The 21,432-nt window shown below is 45.8% G+C and overlaps 1 protein-coding gene across 2 annotated transcripts; it reads left to right on the forward strand.

Moving 5' to 3' along the window:
- Window positions 1-439: 439 nt before the first annotated feature.
- Window positions 440-20,141, forward strand: LOC138973171 (multidrug resistance-associated protein 1-like). 2 transcript variants are annotated; one of them, XM_070345858.1, is made up of 25 exons: window positions 440-614; window positions 834-996; window positions 1,706-1,857; window positions 2,095-2,232; window positions 2,670-2,816; window positions 3,745-3,829; window positions 4,387-4,456; window positions 4,947-5,073; window positions 5,336-5,512; window positions 6,121-6,288; window positions 7,020-7,209; window positions 7,795-7,894; window positions 8,149-8,287; window positions 8,506-8,592; window positions 9,799-10,087; window positions 10,264-10,469; window positions 11,430-11,534; window positions 11,841-12,040; window positions 12,527-12,650; window positions 12,891-12,992; window positions 16,204-16,350; window positions 16,907-17,065; window positions 17,599-17,765; window positions 18,174-18,368; window positions 19,156-20,141. In XM_070345858.1, the coding sequence occupies exons 1-25, from the start codon at window positions 441-443 to the stop codon at window positions 19,265-19,267; spliced, it is 3,723 nt and encodes a 1,240-aa protein (XP_070201959.1). In that variant the 5' UTR covers window position 440; the 3' UTR covers window positions 19,268-20,141. The 2 variants fall into 2 exon arrangements, with proteins under 2 accessions (XP_070201959.1, XP_070201960.1); XM_070345859.1 differs by having other exon boundaries at window positions 8,152-8,287.
- Window positions 20,142-21,432: the final 1,291 nt, after the last annotated feature.

The raw sequence follows: 21,432 nt of genomic DNA on the forward strand, positions 1-21,432 counted from the left end.
CTCAGTTTTCTTCGTGGGGGCATGTTGCTACTGTGCATAATTGTGTCAGCGTGTCAACCTTTAAACAGAAGCTGGTGAGCGATGTTCATAGCCAGGACCCTGTTGTAGCACGTGCATCACAGGGCTACGTGCTGTGTGTGTCTCTATGTCTGTATGTGTCTCTATGTCTGTATGTGTGTCTTTATGTCTATGTGTATCTGTATGTCTCTATTTGTGTGTGTGTCTATGTCTATGTGTGTCTCTATGTCTATGTGTGTCTGTGTGTCTATATGTCTCTATGTGTGTACATGGCGATGATGCGCTACCTGTCGTCGCGTGAGACAGGGCGGGAGTGGCAGGGCTACGTGCTGTGTGTGTCTCTCTGTCTCTATGTGTGTCTCTATGTGTGTCTCATTGTCTCTATGTGTGTCTCTATGTCCCTATGTGTGTACAGGGCGATGATGCGCTACCTGTCGTCGCGTGAGACAGGGCGGGAGTGGCAGGGCTACGTGCTGTGTGTGGCCATGTTCCTGGCGCTGCTTGCCAAGTCGCAGCTCTTCACACACTCCATGTTCCACGCTGCACGTGTCGGCATCCGCATGAAGTCCACGCTCATCGCCGCCATCTATCACAAGGTCAGACACAACATACTACATTGAAACACACATACACACACACACACTCACACACACACGAGATATAATTAAAGAGTGATATAGGGCACACACAAACGCAGGTAAGGCATTAAAAGGGCAACTGCAGAATGAAACTTTCAGTCTAACTGTGCTTGATGATGTTGACGTAATCTTGAATATGTTTTTAACAAGCTGTGTGTGTGTGTGTGTGTGCGACAGGCGCTGTCCATGAGCAAGCGGAACACAGCCACCGTGGGGGAGATCGTCAACCTGATGTCAGTGGATGCTCAGCGCGTGCAGGACGTCATGGTCGTCTGCTTCTACGCCGCGACCTCCCCGCTGCAGATTGTTGTCGCCGTCGTCCTCCTCTACTACACGATAGGTAGTCCGCGTCACTGTCGTTTGTCCACTACACAATCTACACAATAGGTAGTCCGCGCCACTGTCGTTTGTCCACTACACAATCTACACGATAGGTAGTCCGCGTCACTGTCGTTTGTCCACTACACAATCTGCACGATAGGAAGTCCGCGTCACTGTCGTTTGTCCACTACACAATCTACACGATAGGTAGTCCGCGTCACTGTCGTTTGTCCACTACACAATCTACACGATAGGTAGTCCGCGTCACTGCCGTTTGTCCACTACACAATCTGCACGATAGGTAGTCCGCGTCACTGTCGTTTGTCCACTACACAATCTACACGATAGGTAGTCCGCGTCACTGTCGTTTGTCCACTACACAATCTACACGATAGGTAGTCCGCGTCACTGTCGTTTGTCCACTACACAATCTACACGATAGGTAGTCCGCGTCACTGTCGTTTGTCCACTACACAATCTACACAATAGGAAGTCCGTGTAGGGCCGTATTTGTGGCTTTTTAATTTGGTCGCGTTTATCAAAGGACTGACGGAGGTGAGATGGTGCCAAGAAAATACAAAACAATACTGTTGTTCAAGCTACATACAGAGCTTTGTCTTTGAGCTCGTCGCAGTAATTAAAGACGCAGAGGAAAATGCATAATCATCAATATCACAGACACAGATGTGAAGTGGTGATACTCTTTCCGCGTGACCTGTGTGTTGCAGGGCCGTCCATCTTTGTGGGTCTGTTGCTGCTGCTGTGCTTGGTGCCCATCAACGCCTACGTCATTACCAGGAACCGACAGCTGCAGAGCAGCAACCTCAAGTTCAAGGATGCCAGGATCAAATTATACAGCGAAGTTCTCAATGGCATCAAGGTCAGCACTTACAACGGCAACTGATTGTATCGTACATGTACATTTTGGAGCCCTGCTTTCGAGGTCAGTTTCAACAAGGGTACTTGAAGGGTGACACATTTCAAATTCACACAGGGCTAAATCGTGAGATGGCAGATGTTTGCTTCTATACCAAGTAAGGATTAGGGTGTTTCACCTTTTCGATGTCAGGTTCCAAACTAAAAGTATATTGGTAAGGATATTGTTGTGTGTGGTTAGGTGCTGAAGCTGTACGCGTGGGAGTCGTCATTCCGCACCAGGATCCTTGAGACGCGCCTGAAGGAGGTGGCCGTGCTCTTCAAGATGGCCGTGCTAAACACCATCATGAGTCTCTGCTGGGAGATGGCGCCCTTCCTCGTGCGTTCTCACTTTCTTGTCAAAACACTTGTGAAAAAAGCACCTGTGCACTCTGCTGTCATTCTTTTAATGAGACGTTTGGTATACCATCTATTGCTATAGAAATGGGCAAGAAACAATAAGCAATGCTGTAATGTAAGGCGGAGACTGTTGATGACGGGCGGGGAACATGTTCGCGGTCGACTCCAACACTTTTCATAATCATCGAAAGTTTAAAAAGGGTGAGGGGGAGGGGATGATTTCATCGATAAATGTTATCCGTACCATAAGGTGTGCAAAGATCAAACAGTGTAAGCCTACATTAGAAAGCAGGACCGGCTAAACTATGTTTTAAATTTGTATAGATGCAAGCAGTCCTGGTTGGACTACCTGTTTTCAAATAGACCAGGAATCGAGACGAGAGTGGTGGTGTATGAGTGTGTATGTGAGTGTGGTAGGTGACCTTGGTGACGTTCGCTACCTACGTGCTGTCGGACCCCAACAACAAGCTGGACGCGGGCAAGGCCTTCGTCACACTGGCTCTCTTCAACGTCATCAGGCCGCCCCTCGCCATGCTGGCCAAGATGATCATGTATGCCATTCTGGTCAGTCACACCTCGTTCTCCCTCTCTCTCTCTCACCCTCTCTCTCTCTCTCTCTCCCTCTCTCTCTCCCTCTCTCTCTCCCCCTCTCTCTATCCCTCCCTCTCTCCCCCTCTCTCTATCCCTCCCTCTCTCTCCCCCTCTCTCCTTCTCTCTCCTCCTCTCTCCTTCTCTCTCCTCCTCCCTCTCTCCTCCTCTCTCTCTCCCTCCCTCTTTCTCTCTCTCCCTCTCTCTCCCTCTCGCTCTTTCCCTCTCTCTCTCGCTCTCTATCTCACCCTCTCTCTATCCCCCTCTCCCTCTCCCTCTTCCTCTCTCTCCTCCTCTCTCTCTCCCCCTCTCTCTCTCCCCCTCTCTCTCTCTCCCTCTCTCTCTCTCCCTCTCTCTCTCGCTCTTTCCCTCTCTCTCGCTCTTTCCCTCTCTCTCTCTCCCTCTCTCTCGCTCTTTCCCTCTCTCTCTCTCGCTCTCTCTCTCCCTTTCCCTCTCTCTCTCTTTCCATCCCTCCCTCTCCCTCACTATCTCTCTCCCTCTCTGTCTCTCTCTCTCTCTCTCTCTCTCTCTCTCTCTCTCTCTCTCTCCCTCTCTCCCTCTCTCTCTGTCTCTCTCTCTCTCTCTGTCTCTCTGTCTCTCTCTGTCTCTCTCTCCTCCCTCTTCCCCTATCCTATTTCGGTCTGACCCAACGGGACTATTTTCAACAGTTTAATATTAAAGTTGTTTGCCATGATTGTGAACATTGGATCGAACGCAAGCAAGTGTGTTTCTGCATGATTGTAATTGCACGTATGTGTGTGTTCTGTCTATATGGGTGTGTGTCTCTTATGTCTGTCTCTGTCTGTCTGTTTTGTCTCTGCAAGCAAAGTGCGCTTGGGAGGAGCGAAGTAGCAAATATGTGTATTAGTACGTTCCAGTAAGGTGTTATTTGTTTTCAACTTAGGTGCAAGTGTCAATCAAACGCCTCCGACACTTCCTTGTCAGTGATGACCTTAACCCAGATGCCGTGATACGCGAGGATTGGGGAAGTGAGTGTTTGCACCTGGTATTCCGGTTTTTCTTCGAATGTTCAATAACACGTACGTTCAAACATTCGGGTATATGTGTCAGTATTTCTTTACAAATTAATTGCTGGTGTTTTTATACTTTCGGAAAACCAAATTATTATTACATGACATTACCCAGCAAAACTATACATAAACATGTACATACGTACGTATACATAATTATACATATACATTTACTTGTACATGCAGCTGAGAGAAAAGTGTTACAATCTCGTTGAAAAAGGTCAAGGTCTCAAGACCAAATAATAAGTTTAAACATGCATTTACTAAGTACATATACAGCTTGCAATAACGAACAACAGAGTCACAACAGAGTCACTTTGAAAAAGAGCTATATGAAAGGCCTTGAGGTCACATCACATGGTTTTGTGGTAGACGTGTGTACAGCTTCTACCGGACTACATAGAATGTCAGCAGAAATCAGAATGAAAACAAGGATAGTGGCGTGTTTGTTATATACTGTTGCTTGTGGAAAACGGCGCATGCACGAAGCTGATGAGTGTGGTGACGTCACACAGGGCCAGCGATCTGTGTGGAGGACGGCACGTTCACGTGGAATGACGACCAGTCCTCTCCTGCCTTGCACAAGTGAGTGGACACTCTGCCTGTTACCCTACACTTTACCCCACTCTTGTTATTGCTATCCCCGTCTTCCGTCCCTCCTGAGGAGGATTTGACTGTGTACAATTCCGTAGGACTGGGAAGGACGGTGTTTCAAAGTGACGTGACGTGACTTACAAGAGTAGCCATGAGACCAAGGAATTCAACATCTCATCCCTTATATCCAAGAACAGAGACTAAAACGATGAATAGACCCTTTGACCGATGATGATGGTGATGGTGATGATGGTCGTGATGATGATGATGGTGGTGATGGTGATGATGATAATGATGATTGTGATGGTGACGGTGATGGTTGATGATGAATTGAGCCAATGACCCAAGATGATGATGGATGATGATTGATGATGATTGATGACGACGATGATGACGATGACGACGATGATGATGATGATGATGATGATGATGATGATGACGATGACGATGACGATGACAACGATGATGATGATAACAACAGCATCAACCTGACTATCGGAGAAGGACGGCTGGTGGCGGTGGTGGGGCCTGTGGGCTGCGGCAAGTCCTCACTGATCAGCGCCATGTTGGGGGAGATGGAGAAGGTCAAGGGCGCAGTTGTTTTCAAGGTCAGTCATTTTGATATGTGCTGTATGGTCGAGCGTATTCAGGTATAACGCTCTAAACATGTGCGTTTATGAGTGAAACTCCCGAATGTCTCCTTATATTGTTGTTTCCAGACAATTTTAACGGGTGGATTGGTATTGAAACTTTTCTCTGATGACTGTTCTTGGTGACATTAGCGCAGCATGAAAATCTTATTTTTGCATGTAACTGATCTGATATTGTCGTACTAGTGACCCGCTAAAAACTCCCACAATGTGACTTCAGGGAAGCATCGCTTACGTGCCCCAGCAGGCCTGGATCCTGAATGCAACAGTGCGTGACAACATTCTGTTCGGGAAGCCGTTCAGCCGCACCAGGTACAGACGGATCGTGGAGAAGTGTGAGTTGGAGCGTGACCTGACAATCCTGTCTGATGGCGACATGACGGAGATTGGAGAAAAGGTAGGGGGATCAGTTTCTTTGGCCACTTGGTGCCGAGTTTGTCGCGTCATTCGCTGGAAGAGCACAGCACATCCTGTTTAGGAGAAATGACTTGGTGAAATAACTTGGGAGCTAAAGCTTGGTCTGTTCGGCTTTTTACATTTAGTCAAGTATTGACTAAATGTTTCAACATAGACGGGGAATCGAGACCGAGGGTGTATGTGTATCTGTCTGTCTGTCTGTGTGTTGTCTGTGTGTGAGTGCGTATGTGTGTAGAGCGATTCAGAGAAAACTACTGGACCGATCTTAATGAAACTTGACATGATAGTTCCTGCAGATGATATCCCCAGACAATTTTTCTTTTTTTGGGATAAATGTCTGATGACGTCATATCCGGCATTTTGTGAACGTTGAAGCGGCACTGTCACACCCTCAGTTTTCAATCGAATTGATTGACACATTTCAGCTTGAAAGCTTAAAACTATGAATTTGGTCAATAAAAATTAAAATTTTAGAAATCGATCCAGAAATGATTTCATCTTATTCTTTATCATTTCCTGATTCAAAAAACATTATGTATGTTATGTTTGGATCAAAAATAAGCTGTATTGCATGCAATGACGTGACAGGGTATGAACCTGAGTGGCGGTCAGAAGCAGCGTGTGAGTGTGGCACGTGCTGCGTACAGTGACAGTGACGTCTACCTGCTGGATGACCCGCTCAGCGCTGTCGACTCTCACGTGGGCAAGGCCATCTTCAGCAGCATCATAGGACCCTCCGGCATCCTGCGCAACAAGGTCAGCGCACTCTCATTGTCTTTAACTGCCCGAAAACTTCGTTGCTTTTCTTATACGTGTATCGCTTCTGGTCGGTCACAAGGGCCGCAGAAAATTATGTTTGTTCAGAAATGATATGGTCTCGGTCTCAAACTCAGCTCTGAAGTGAACCTGATCTTCATGAACGGGGGTTTAAATCAACATGTACTGCGCCCATGTTTTAGGCTTTCTTTGCGTGTACGTGCGTGTGCAGTGGTTAATTAAATGAATTATAAACGGCGAACGGTAGTCGTGTCACGCTCTTATGTGTCAAAAATAGTCCTGTCCTCCGTTTGTCATCACATTTTATTCAGTGCTAATGGGTACGCGATTAGAGGCAGATCCTTTGCTCAGTGATATTCCTTTCACATGCGTGCGTGTAACGCGATCTTCTCTTGGTCTGTGAGCAGGATGAGTGTACAGAAATTCGACACTGCTTCTTTCTTCTACAACGTCTACACGCCAGATACTGCATTCACTACACTGTCATGGGCCACACACACACACACCACACACACCACACACACCACACCACACACACACACACACACACACACACACACACACACACACACACACACACACACACACGTGCACACATGTTTATCCCGTGTGAGGTTCAGCGTCCCACAGAGTGAATCTCTCAAACGGTCGCCCTCCTTAACGTCAACTCCCCCAAAGTTAATTCGGAACTATGCCACTGTCATGTGCAGACACGAGTGCTAGTGACGCACGGTCTTCATTGGCTGCCCATGGTGGACGAGGTCATCGTGATGCATGACGGAAAGATCTCCGAACGAGGTAGCTACGAGGAGCTGGTGTCGCATGACGGGCCGTTCGCTCAGTTCCTAAAGACCTACCTGACGGAGGTGTTTGAAGTGGAGGAGGCGGAGGACCCAGATAGTGAGTCGCCAATAGTATCAACCTGTCTCGTGCCATTTATACGCAACGTTTGACCATGTTGTCTTTTTACATGTGCGACACGATGAGCGGTACTTTTGTAACACGATGCAAGGCAGACGAGGTTTGTGCTTGTGGTTCGCCTCTTCTTGGTGAAACAAGATATGTTGAAGTCAGTGTCGTTTCTTGAGTTTATTCAAATTCTTGAATGTGACGAGCACTTCAGCATTTGCGGAGTCACCATGTTTGATGAACTGAAGGAACGTGATCCCGCCACTCAGACATTCGTTTGTATGTGTGCCGTATCCTGAGTTTGATCGAAAATTTGGTTCGTCTTACTCACTTTTGTGGGCGTCTTCTTTCGTTCAGAAGAATAACAAAAAAAAGGCTATGGAGCTGAACTTGGACTGTAAGTTTTAAATATGTGTAGCTTACGTGCAATAATCGAATTTGAACGTCCAACAAATGAGACTGTTTAAAGAAGATTTTTGTCTTTGAGTTGTGACAAAGACTTGGGAACACATTTGTATGTCTTTGGAACAATTGCCTGTGACGGTGGTAACACGTCATTGCTATCTGTTCTAACAGTCGCGGAGATTCACGGGAGAATGCGCGTGAGACTGGGTAGTGTGACGTCATGTGAATCATCGGATGACGGCGCTCTCAGAGCACGTGTCAGATGTCTCAAGTAAGTGCTGTCAATTTGAATTTCTGCAAAGCGGATTTGTAGGCATGCATTTGTAGCGGTACAAGTATAACTGACTGATGTTTATGATCTGCCAGTAGGTTATGGTTTTTTGAGAGCTTCATCTTCAGTATGTGTTGACGACAGCTTCAAGAAGGTCCAGATTATACTGACGGTCATGTATTGAAACTGACTGGCTGTCTGCACGTGTGTGTTGCTGTGTGTGTCTGAGCGGTGTATGTGTGTATGTGTGTCAGCAGAGGCAGACAGCAGACGGCAGCGAGGAGTGGGGTAGAAGACTCGCTGACCATGTCCGCAACATCAGACACTGATATTGAGGGGAGCAGGGACGGCCCGGGGCGTCTCAACACGCCAGAGGCCGTGTCCAAAGGCAAAGTAAGCACTCTTGTATCATGCCACATTTCTCATCGTCACAGTACTAACGTCGCTTCGTCGATATGGGGACATCTTACAACAACGGACACATTCCGAAGTCCCGTTATGTTTTTGAGCAAAATAGACCTTTCTGGGAAGAGTGTGTTATGTTAAAACGTGAGTCGGATGCCCAGTTGCACAGGTGGCTAATGGTTGGTTTACCGTGCGGTGTGTTTCAGGTAGACCCCAGCGTGTTCCGCTACTACGCCTCTGCCGTGGGTCTGCTGCCCATTCTGCTCGCCCTCCTCAGCTTCTGCGTCTTTCAGGTCAGCAGCGAGTCCTCCCTCCTTCACACTCTAGACACTTGCTGCACTGGATCTGACGTGTCTGGCCGTGTCACCGGTCCCTAGGGTTAGGCAGCCAGTATTATAACCGGAGCACTGTGTCATTTTACATACATTCTCATCCTTCGTCACCAAAATGAGATTGACTAGCCAGCCATTCTTGTGGAATGTCAAAGACGCTGTCTGTTGGAATGACCTGGTCACACCTGGTCACGTACACAACGTTTTAGTTGCAGAAAATACGTATGGTAAGGTTATTGTGCCGCATAGTCATTGGTCTCCCGGAAAGAAGTCTCCATTTCAATTCACGCTGAAATGGACGACAGTCAGGCACATGTGTTATTGCGTTGCTGACATATCTATCCGTGAAATAAAAGTTGAGGCCGCACTGTGGCGACCGCGTTTTCCAATTAAATTAAAGTTACAACAACAGACACAAACGTTGTTTCTTTGCATTTTTATTTTATTTTATCCAGAATTAAAAAGCAACATGAATAGATATGTTATGTTTGTATTGAAACTGTGCTTAAAATAAAGGAAAATAAGAAAATCCGTTTTATGCGAATTACGCTCACTGTGTATTCTCCTTCTTTGTTCATGGGCTGAAACTCCCACGTACACAGTGGGTTTTACGTGAATGACCGTTTTTACCCCGCCATTAAGGCAGCCATACGCCGATTTCGGGAATTACATGCTTGGTATATTTTCGTGTTTCTATAACCCACCGAACTCTGACATGGATTACAGGATCTTTTCCGTGCGCCCTTGGTCTTGTGCTTTCGTGTACACACGAAGGGGGATAAGGCAGTAACTGCTCTGCACATAAGTTGACCTGGGTGATCGGAAAAATCTCTACCCTTAAACCCCCCAGATGCGGCCGGGATTCGAACACCAAACTTTCCGCATGGGAGGCCGACCTTTACGCCCGTCTAGGCTCACTGTTTGTCTTCTCCAAGACCAGTTAGCACCGTCTTGGTCGAAAGGTCATCCCAGGACTTACTAGTCTCTGTAACAAGCGATTCAGAGTGCACAGTTTTAATCCGTTTGAATGTTTTCATATCGCTTTACGCGACTGGTTTATTTTGTGTTTTTGTTCTTGTTCTAGCTGTCGGTGGTGGTGATGGTGATGCTGGTGGTGGTGATGCTGCTGGTGGTGGTTTGTATTTGCTGTGTGTTGGCTGTGTGCAGGTGCTGAGTGTGGGGTCCAGCTACTGGCTGAAGGAGTGGTCCCGTCATTCCTCGCCTCCTTATCTCCCCACGCTGCTCAGTTACACCAACCACACCACAGTCACTAGCTACGTCACGGCCAGTTACTACACCACTGACAGTAATTACACCATGGTCGACAATGACAGCAACGACAGTACCAGCACGGCCAACAGCTCCAACGCAAGTGACCTATACATTCAGCAGGACAAGGACAACCACGATGATCGTTTCTACCTGGCCATCTACGGCGTTCTTGGCATCGGACAAGGTGCGACCCTGCATCTGATTTGTACATTAATACATCGTCGTAACAGGTGCATTACCTACCTGATGGTGAGGCATTTGATGGAAATTCTGTTTTGTAATTGGTTGTCTTCATTTATGCAATTGTGCAACGTATATGGCTTATCTTGCTGTAAACACAAGCCGGTGGTGTGCTTTCAGTGGTCTTCCTGTTCGCCTTCAACATGGTGCACTGGACCCGGATGGCCGTGTCGGCCCGCACGCTGCACGCCCGTCTCGCTGACAGCATGATGCACGCCCCCATGGCCTTCTTCGACACCACGCCCACTGGGCGTGTCCTCAACCGCGTGTCCTACGACGTGGAGACCGTCGACACTTCGCTTCCGCTCATTATCAGGGACTGGCTGGTGGGTCTCGCTGTTGAGTAGTCCATGACATTTCCTTACGAGGAAAGCACATTGTCCATCGATGTCATGTTGTTTATTTTTGTTAACTTGATTCCCGAAATTGCATGTTTGTTGCTGATTTTAATTCAGTTTATCTTTTTTAATTTTAGTTACCGTTGGAAATGTCTATAACGACCACCATAATGAGATCGAACAAAAGTGGTACCTCCCGCGGGTTAGGGGGAGTCCCATATTGGTTGGGACGAGAAAGAATTTACCCGATGCTCCCCATGCCTAGCATGTCGTAAGAGGCGACTAACGGATTCTGTTTCTCCTTTTACCCTTGTTAAGTGTTTCTTGTATAGAATATAGTCAATTTTTGTAAAGATTTTAGTCAAGCAGTATGTAAGAAATGTTAAGTCCTTTGTACTGGAAACATGCATTCTCCCAGTAAGGTCATATATTGTACTACGTTGCAAGCCCCTGGAGCAAATTTTTGATTAGTGCTTTTGTGAACAAGAAACAATTGACAAGTGGCTCTATCCCATCTCCCCCCTTCCCCCGTCACGATATAACCTTCGTGGTTGAAAACACGTTAAACACCAAATAAAGAAAGAAAGAACAAAAGTGGTTGTCACAGACAGGTGGTCGCTGTAGAATGGTGAATGCGATAGAAAAAAATCGTCGGGGATCCGTTCGGTAGGTAGTAATGGGCAGGTTGTCGTTATTGAGAGGTGGTCGCCAGAGGAGGTTCGACTCTACCTCGTACAAGCTGATTTTCAAAATCAGGTCCACAAGCTTGGCAATAGCTACACGGAAAAAAAAGATTTTCTGATTGCTTTTCCGACAATTTGTTTTCCTACAGAGCTGATGAAAGTGGCATTAGTGATTGCTCGGTTTGTATGCGAAAGATGGCCTGAGCTGTTGTGAAGGTACCGGATGATTTGTTGTGAAGGTACCGGATGATGCGTTGTGCTGCAGGTGACGTTCGCCCTGGTGCTGGTGACGCTGGCAGTGATCATGATCCAGACACCGCTGGCCGGGGTCGTGCTGCTGCCCACCGCCGTCCTCTACTACTTCTGTCAGGTCCGACACTCTCCGCGCAACTCTTGTTTGCACTCGTTGCTTAACTGCTCATGTTTTGTCTTGTTGCAATCAACTAAAAGACTGAGAAAGTCAGAACGGACATCATATTATTGAGTTTTGTACGTATCCGTATTTGTTGTGGTAACCGTATTGGTGCTTGGAAGACGGTCTGTCGGAAGTTCTACCCACTGTCACCGTTTATGTCATCAGTTTCCTGGACTCTGTTATTTTTGTTATTAGTCTTACTGGTAAACTTCTTTGAGCCTTAATTTGAATTCGAAAGGTATAACTGTCTTTTGCTTGTAGAGATTCTACGTGCCCACAGCTCGCCAGCTTCGCCGTATCGAGTGCGTGACCCGCACTCCTATCTACGTTCTCTTTAGTGAGACAATCAGCGGCGCCGCCTCTATCAGGGCATATGACGTCACTCAGAGATTTCTGGAAGAGTCCAAGTCAAGGGTGGACCAAAACCAGGTTTACTTCTTTGCCTACCATGCCGCCATCAGGTTTGTTCAAAACGTGTTTTTATCTTGGTTTGTTCGCTTGGGGGGGGGGGGGGGGGGGGGGGGAGGTGTTTGGTGGTTTTCTGTCTGTTTGTTATGTAGAAAAGAGAAATACCATTCATTATATATAGAAATTGAGACGAAAAATGCATTTAGTTGGAAGGTCTTTTTGAAGCAAGTAATGAATGTAGCGTAAAAAGACTTCATGAAGAACGTACAGCCACTTTCGGTCAGGATACTGGCTGGCAGCAGCTTGTGTAAGACACACGTATGTATTTTTGAGTAGTAACGTGAGCGCACGTTCACGTGGAACGGTCAGCAGTCCTCTCCTGCCTTGGATAAGATTAGTTAGTGGCTATTAACAATGTTACCCTGCAGTTATCTCCCCTACTTGTTCTTCTGGCTGCTGCTCTCTTTCTTTTCCCCCTTGTGTCTAACCGTGGAAGAAGCCACAAGCACATGGCTGACGAGGCTGGGCGTGTGTTTCAGGTGGATGCAGTGGAACCTGGACGTGCTGTCAGCCGTCATCGTGCTGGCGGCCTCCGTCTTCGCCATCGCCGACACCACCAACGACTCGGCTGATGCCGGACTCTGCATTTCCTATGCGTTGCAGGTAAGACTCACCAACCGTGTCCTGCTGTGTTCGTTCAACACTTGACTGCTGTGAACAGCAAGGAAGGTGCGTGTTTGTTCAGACGCAAAAGAGGAAACATGCCCCCCCCCCCCTCCCCCTGTTGAGCGAGGCTTATCGACATTGGATCGGGCCAAGGTCATGTCTACACTGTGTGGTCCAAGAAATGTGCTTCAATGTGCTAATCGCTGTTATGAAAGTGTCTGCGATGTCTTTGTGCAGTTATCTGGGACCCTTACGTGGATGACCCGACAGATATGTGACTTCGAGACCAACATCGTGTCGGTGGAGAGGCTCAAAGAATACTCCGAAATCACGCCCGAGGTACTGCTTCATCTTTGTTTATTGGGCCTTTCGTTCGTCGGTATCAGGAAGAAATACGAATTCTGCACGTGCTGAACGGTTACTTCTTTTAATTAGTGCGAAGATATTCGAGGAATCAAGGAGTGCAGTTTTTAGATGAAAAGAAACAGATGCACTACAGGCATCATTTTATGATCTATGCATGAACCATGGACGAGTTTCAATGCGGGGAGAAGATTAAACAAGTCGCGTGAAGCGATATAAAAACATTAGGTCAAGATCAACACCACAAACCAATCATCGCCGAGACTACATTCAGATAGTGTCGGCTAACCATACCGAAGACCGAGACGGGTCACGCTCGCCGCCGCGAAGCACGCGTCCGTAGCACTTACTGAACCTATTTTCTTTCATTCTGAACACATTTTTAGAGTAAACATGACATATCTATATATTTTTGAAATCAGGAGAGGAATACAATACAATCAATCTTCGATTTTAATGACAACTTTAATGAGCAAACTAATTAATTTTTAAGCCTCCAAGCTGAAATGAGTCATTCTTCACTTATCGTGACAAAAAAGGGGAATTGGCCCCAAAAATCAAACTTGTCATAAGAATAAAACAATTAGTGCCAATCTGAAGACATGTGCATCAACTACCTGAATATGCAAACAGCAAATTGGTAGCTTTGATACCTTAGATAAAAACTCCATTCTCGTCGGGGGGTCATGGTTCTGGTAACCTGCATAATGTTGTGACACTAAAGCATGAAATATACCACTTTTAATCACTCAAGTTGTGTAATAAGCATTGATAGGATAGAAGTACTTCTTTTTCTACCAATATGAACCATGTTTAATGGTAATGAGTGGAACTCGTACGGTTGCAAGGCAGGAAATAGTGTGACGCCATGTGCAGGTTACCAGGCTTCTTTTTTTTTTCACCAAAGACTTGATTTCTTTACACTCATTATCATTGACTATTCACATGATTTCCACACACATACCCTTGCAATGATGCAAGTAGAACACAATACAGTCTGTTCTTGAAAGAAAATGTGATAATAAAATGAAAAAGGTAACCTGTGTGATGCGTGACGCCACTGCACAACACAGGTTAAAAAAGACAACAGGGAGAGAAAAGAAAGCAATAAAAGAAAAGTTATGAAAAACAAAAGTATCTGGTAGTTCCTTCTTCTTTAATAATCAGAATTTAAAAAAATTAACACGTTTTCTACAAAAACAACGCTGATCGCTGCGTTTCCCTGCTACCTGCATCACAAGTGACACTGGGAAAATCTGCAGGGATTCGAATGCACTTGTGGTCAATTGACTGATATTAAAAAAATACAGCTTCTTAGTAAAAACAGAGCCTTCAGATAGATTACCTATAGCATGAAAGACACTTACCGATGCACCCTCAGGGGCGGATCAGTTGCTTTGTAAGGGGGGGGGGCACTTTGAATCGAAAGTGAATGTGATGGGCGCGAAGCGCCCGAATTTGCTAGGGGGGTCCGGGGGCATGCCCCCCCCGGAAAAAAAATTTGCCCAAAGAAGCAAAATGGTGCCATCTGGTGCCATTTGAACTTAGAAATGGTCATAAAATCAGCATAGAAAATTTTTTTTTTTTTTTTTTCGGGGGGGGGGGGGGGGGGCACGTGCCCCCTGTGCCCCCCCCCCTCGTCCGCCCCTGACCCTGTGAAACGAAATGAATGGCGATCAAGCGATGTTTCGGCCGAGTCCAACAAAAACGCACCAAACTAAAGACACAGTTACCTGCGCACACTGGTTCTCGGTTGTGTGACACTTCATCGAATTTGGTTTAGAAAACACACCACGTGACTATTTTTGACCCAAAACGTCATCAAGTTTGGGGTAGAGTTTGATAATGCATGTTTCGGGGCCCTTCACAACATGCCAAGTTGTCGATTACCGAAACAGAACTTGAAAAACAAACTCTGGTAACCTGAGTGACAAACGTGACACCAAGCACAAATCAAGACATTACAAGTCTTTGGAAATATTTTATTTCTTGTTTTTCAATAAAAATGTGAGTGTCTTTCATATGTTTGTCAGTTTTCATTAAAATTTTGTTTGTTCAATAATTGTGTCGTCTGCTTGACCTGAATCTGTGGATAGGAATTTTGTGACGCCACGTGAAGGCAGGTTACCTCCATTTCAAACCCCAATTTTACGGCAAAAAGCAAGCAGAGTAAAGCATTCGAACATACCGCTGATTTATTTTAACCTTGGACAATCACATGCAGTCAATCATTTGGGTTTGGCTATCTTTAAACTAATTGCAATGGGCGATTACAGAAGTAGGGGTACGCATTCCCATTTTCCGACGCCATTTTCAGCACTAAAATCGGAATTGAATCAAAATTAACCACAGTAACAATTATTTTTTTTCCATAGTGCCATTTTCTACCGATGCATTTACATTGATAAAACACGGATATGATGTGATTTTGTTTTTTAATTATCTGAAATTATTGTTTTTTGGCTTTGAACGAGATGTACCGCGATAGTCACGATAAGTGAAGAATGACTCAAATGCAATACCAAAATCCGGGCTTCGTCGAAGATTACTTGACCAAAATTTCAACCAATTTGGTTGAAAAACGAGAGCGTGACAGTGCTGCATCAACTTTCACAAAAAGCCGGATATGACGTCATCAATGACATTTATCTGGAGATAATATACCCAGGAATTCTCATGTGAAATTTCATGAAGATCGGTCCAGTAGTTTTGTCTGAATCGCTCTATACACACGCACGCACACACGCACACACATACACCACAACCCTCGTCTCGATTCCTAGTCTATGTTAAAACATAGAGGGAGAAAGGTATCCGACATGTTTTGCCTATTTTGATAAGCCATTGGACTAATCTACGCTTTAACGGGGAAAATGTCTGTTCTCTTGCAAGACTAGCATGAATTCGATGCATTTTTAAATAACAAAAAAAAAAGAAAGTTCTACTCAAAGTGCCGACTACTCAAAACGGAAGCGGCCAAAAAAATGACGTCATTGCTCTTCTCTCAGACGGCCGGTGTAACATTCGTTCTGACCCCCACGGAACGGTTCCCGGGTGAGGAAGTGTTATCATTAAACAGAATGTTACACCGGCCGTCTTAGAGCAGAAAAATGGCATCTTTCTGTCGGTTCCGAATTACTCATCACAACCTGTATAATGTGAGGAGCTAACAATCACGAGATCGCAGGCAGACTGGACCATCCCAGAAAAAAATCCCCCAGCCCAGTGGCCGGAGCGTGGGGAGGTGACCTTCAACAACTACACCACTCGCTACCGTTCTGACCTGCCCCTGGTGCTCAAGGGGGTCACGTGCACCATACGACCTGGACAAAAGGTGGGACTAAATGTCGCCAGATATGTACATATATATATATATATTATTATATGCAATAGGGTTATTGGCGTGATTAGGCAGAATGTATGTATGTCTGAAAAACCCAGCTGTGTGTGTTTACAGTCACTTTTGGGACACTTCGCTTCAATGTTTTTACGTTTAATTTGGAACGAACATAATAACAGTGACCGAGTTCTTATACATACTCGATACATGTTCTGTTTCTTAAACAACAGCTCATTCGCTTATGCTTCATTCAGATTTACTTGCTTGCTTGGAAAGATTTTCATGTGACACCTCTCACAGGTATTTGCTATATGTACAGCGTACAGCCTATACAGGTATATAGCAACACTTAACTTTTCAAACAAAGAAAATTTGATTAATAAAACAACAGGCAAACACGTTTGTTGAAGAAATGAAAAAGGCTGCACGAACTCCTGCGGCCAAGTTAATGTACATTTACATACATTGTGTCGTGTAGGCAATGACGACTGTCTCGTCAGTCCACGAAATAGATTATCATGGCTGACGCGATTGCTCTTGACCTCCGCAGGTGGGCGTTGTGGGGCGGACAGGGGCAGGTAAATCGTCCCTGGCTCTGTCTCTCTTTCGCCTTGTGGAGGCGGCTGGCGGTTCCATTGTGATTGACGGCGTCAACATCGCTGACATGGGGCTGCACGACCTGAGGGCGCGTCTCACCATCCTGCCCCAGGTAGCTCAAACAGTCAGTCACTTGCACGCGGCTTCAAGTCTCATTTCTACCTATTGTAGCACACGTGGTTAGCTTGGTAGACAAATGAGAATATTAGGATAAAGACAGGCAGCATTTTCAGTGCATGGGCATCTATTTGCTACTTGTGCCAAATAACGAGACATAGTGGGCATCTATTTGCTACTTGTGCCAAATTACAATGAGACATAGTGGGCATCTATTTGCTACTTGTGCAAAATAACAATGAGACATAGAGGTTCAAATGAGATATAGCTTACTTTGGACAACTTGAGTTTCTCTAGCCTTGTGTTGAGTTGTTAGTTTTGATAAATGTGTGACTACAGATCCGACCGTCTACCTGTCCGTATCTCTCTACCTGTGTATGTCTGTGGGTCTGTCGGTCGGTTGCTCGGTCGGCCGGTCTGTTTCTCTCTCCCCCCCCCACTCTCTCTCTCTCTCTCTCTCTCTCTCTCTCGTGTGTCGTTGTGGGTGTGTATGAAAGGGGAAGTGCACCCTGTGTTGTGTGTGTGCAGGAGCCCGTGCTGTTCTCGGGCACGCTGCGGATGAACCTGGACCCGTTCGACGAGTACACGGACACCCAGCTGTGGACAGCGCTGACCAGAGCCCACCTCCATCACGTGGTGGCCGCCCTGCCGCAACACCTGCACTTCCAGTGCGGGGAGGAAGGAGGCAATCTCAGGTGGGTTACTAATAGCCTGCATTTTTTCTGACCACAATTGTTCACATGAGGGGTAAGGTAAACGGCCTGTATGCCCGTCGTGAAAAGGAAAGGTTAACGATCTGTCGTTGTCCGCTTTCCCCCTGCCCGGTGAGGGAAACCCTGTGTGTGTTCTGTTATTACCGATTCACCTTTACACTGGCTTGGGCAGTCTTAGGTGATCGTTGAACAATGGTCTACTCTATATGTCATCATGTCATGTCACGCACAGTTATGATAACGCACTTGACGTGAAAGGCGTTTTTTTTTTAAAAATTCAAAGTGGGTGTGGGGTGGGGTGGGGTGGGGTGGGGTGGGGTGTGGTTGTGATCAGCATTACAACTTGGACCTCTAGCAGAACGAGTAACACAAGCGACCGTGATGTTGCAGTATGGGACAGAAACAGCTGGTGTGTCTGGCCAGGACGTTGTTACGGAGGACCAAGATCCTGGTGCTAGATGAAGCCACGGCGGCGGTTGACATGGAAACGGACGCCTTGATCCAGAACACCATCCGCACCGCCTTCAGCCACAGCACCGTCATCACCATCGCCCACAGACTCAACACCATCATGGACTACGACAAGTAAGTTCTTGGTCTCTGCTTTTTTTTCTCTCTTTGTCTGGTTGTCAAGTATGAGATTGACGATGATAGTGATGACGATGATGTCGACATGTTAAGAACCACAACGACGATAGTGTCGATTAACGATGATGTCACTGATCACAGTGATAAGTGATGGCACCATTGGAAATAACGTTAATGTTTACAGCGGTATTTATTAAAGTGAGAAGGTGACACTGAACACAATGTTGACTGTGTGGCCGAGTGGTAACGCACTTGGGCTCGGAAGCGAGAGGTTGCGAGTTCGACCCTGGGTCAGGGCGTTAGCAATTTTCTCCCCCCTTTCCTGACCTAGGTGGTGGGTTCAAGTGCTAGTCTTTCGGATGAGACGAAAAACCGAGGTCCCTTCGTGTACACTACATTGGGGTGTGCACGTTAAAGATCCCACGATTGACAAAAGGGTCTTTCCTGGCAAAATTGTATTGGCATAGATAAAAATGTCCACCAAAATACCAGTGTGACTTGGAATAATAGGCCGTGAAAAGTAGGATATGCGCCGAAATGACTGCGATCTGCTGGCCGATGTGAATGCGTGATGTATTGTGTAAAAAAATTCCATCTCACACGGCATAAATAAATCCCTGCGCCTTGAATATGTGCGCGATATAAATTGCATAAATTAAAAGAATAAACAAAATAAAAAAATAAATCCCTGCGCTTAGAACTGTACCCACGGAATACGCGCGATATAAGCCTCATATTGATTGATTGATTGATTGAAATGATAAGGAATGAACGATGGTTGCAGGATCCTGGTGATGTCAGGAGGTCGGATAGAAGAGTTCGCTCCCCCTGATGTCCTGCTGGCTGACAGGTCATCGGCTTTCTTCGGCATGGCCAGGGAGGCTGGCCTCGTGTGACCGCCTGTCACGTTGAGAGTATTGCTCTTTTCTCGACGAGGGTGTACATAATTGTTCGTTGCCAAAACATGCTTATCAAAAGAGTTTTTTTGGATATCATTTCTTATCATGAGTTGATTTTGGATCTTGTTCCTGACTGCGCGTGCTGCTCTGTGCCATGCAGTGTTTAGGAAGCCACTGACAGCTGTAGCTCAAAGGGTATTTCAGTGTTTCTGACTTGATGCTGTGTGTTTGTCAGCAGTGCTGTTTAGCCGAGAGCGTCTCCTTGTAAATTATGTCGTGCAATGATGTCCCTTGGGCAAGTTGACGCTAGCATGCTGTTTGATCAACAAGGAAGTTGCATAGTGCTGAACGGTTCACAGCGTCTGATCTTTACTTTTTGAAGTCTTGTAACTGTCGTCGTTTCACGTCACACAATTTGCTTTATTCATTTGTGTAATGCCCTTCCAAATGTATTGTGGCAGTGTGATTATTGTCACCTATTGCGTTTGTCTCATGTCTGACGTTGCAGTTCGTTTGAGCTGACGTGACGTGTTTAGTTAGTTTGACACCGGTGCTGTTTTTCTGTTTATGAGAATGTTGTTAAAATTAGATATCTTCTCTATTTGTGATTTGATGTTGTAAGACAGCTGTCGTTGTGTGCATGCTGTCTGCTGTTTGACACGGTGCATGCCGCTTTCCCTGTGTTCTTCACCTATAGTACGTATGTAGAAGAAACGAAAGGATTTTCATCGACGTGCCGATGATAACGTTCTTTGTCAGCATGTGTAGACGTATTGACACTGCATTCATCACGTGTTTTGTTTTGCATTACCGGTACTGAACTGTATTTGATTCCAATGTGAAAATGGAATAAAAGCGCAAGTCATTGACAGAAAACATGTTGGGTGCTTATGGGTTGTTTTTGGTGTAAAAAGCAAGGTTGTAACTGCACAGGCGTGCCTGCAAAGCAAGGTAAACACAAGTCTTTGTCGCAACACACCTTCTACTTTCTGTGATTCTTCACAATATCACAGGATTGTGTTTAATTGCAGGCAAGATCAACAAAAGAACAACATTCATTTAAAACGAAATAAAATACAAGAAGCTTGGAATAAACACTCTCTCTCTCTCTCTCTCTCTCTCTCTCTCTCTCTCTCTCTCTCTCTCTCTCTCTCTCCGTACGTATTGTGGGAAAGGGCTGGGTGTAAATAATGCACTTTTGTATGTTTATTCCATTTCCCTCAATGATCACAGTTGACTGTACTGTGTGTAGCACCCTGACAATCATCTCAACTGAAATTAAAAACGTCAAAGCGGAAGAAAATTCCTCTATTTTTTCAAATCCATTGAGTGCGAGTACATACAGAATGCCTGTTTGGTTGTCCACCGTAATCTTCAGAAACGGTATTTGCGCAAAAGAATGATTCTTAAAGAAAGTTCCCGATGTGTTTCCCGTATTATTGTCAGCATTACCACCAAATATAGGGGAGACCGGGGCTAGTCCGCCTACTTTTATGCTTTTGGTAGCATAACTGGCGAGTTTGATGAACTAGAAGACTGATTATTTATTTTACATCAAGACAAATGTATAGCTGATATCAATGTGCAGATAGTTTTTATGTGCGCATGAACATTTGTTGTACATACTGCTTTAAGTAGACCTACCCTAACGTAGGCGAACTTGCCCCAAGTCGGGGTAAGTCCGCCTACAGGGTGGGGCAAGTCCGCCGCTCTCATCCCATAGTAGGTACAAGACTAGTAGTGGGCAAGCTTTATACACACACGCACGCACGCACACAGTCAGTCAAACAAGCACCCGATCAGTGGGAAAGCTTTTTTAATTCCCTTCAATATTTAGGTTCAAAAATGCCAATGACAAAATACAAAAGAATGTCGAAAGAATGTAACACAAATCGGCGTCGGTCTTTTTTAGACATGAATCTGCAATCTTTACCATCGAGAATAGATGGAGTCACCATCCGAGTCACAGTTATGGCAGATGTAAACTGGACTGTTTCCCACACCTGCACATTCTTCATGGCGAACTTGCCCCATGACAAATAGGCGGACTTGCCCCCGCACGGGCAGGCAACTCTAGTGCCACATAGCGAGCACAACATGGGAAGGAAGAAGCAAAACTTTCGTCAGAACTCGACCTTAATTAACGCACTTTCACTCGACAC

The sequence above is a fragment of the Littorina saxatilis genome, linkage group LG8 (assembly GCF_037325665.1).
Source record: "Littorina saxatilis isolate snail1 linkage group LG8, US_GU_Lsax_2.0, whole genome shotgun sequence".
Classification (NCBI taxonomy): Eukaryota; Metazoa; Mollusca; class Gastropoda; order Littorinimorpha; family Littorinidae; genus Littorina; species Littorina saxatilis.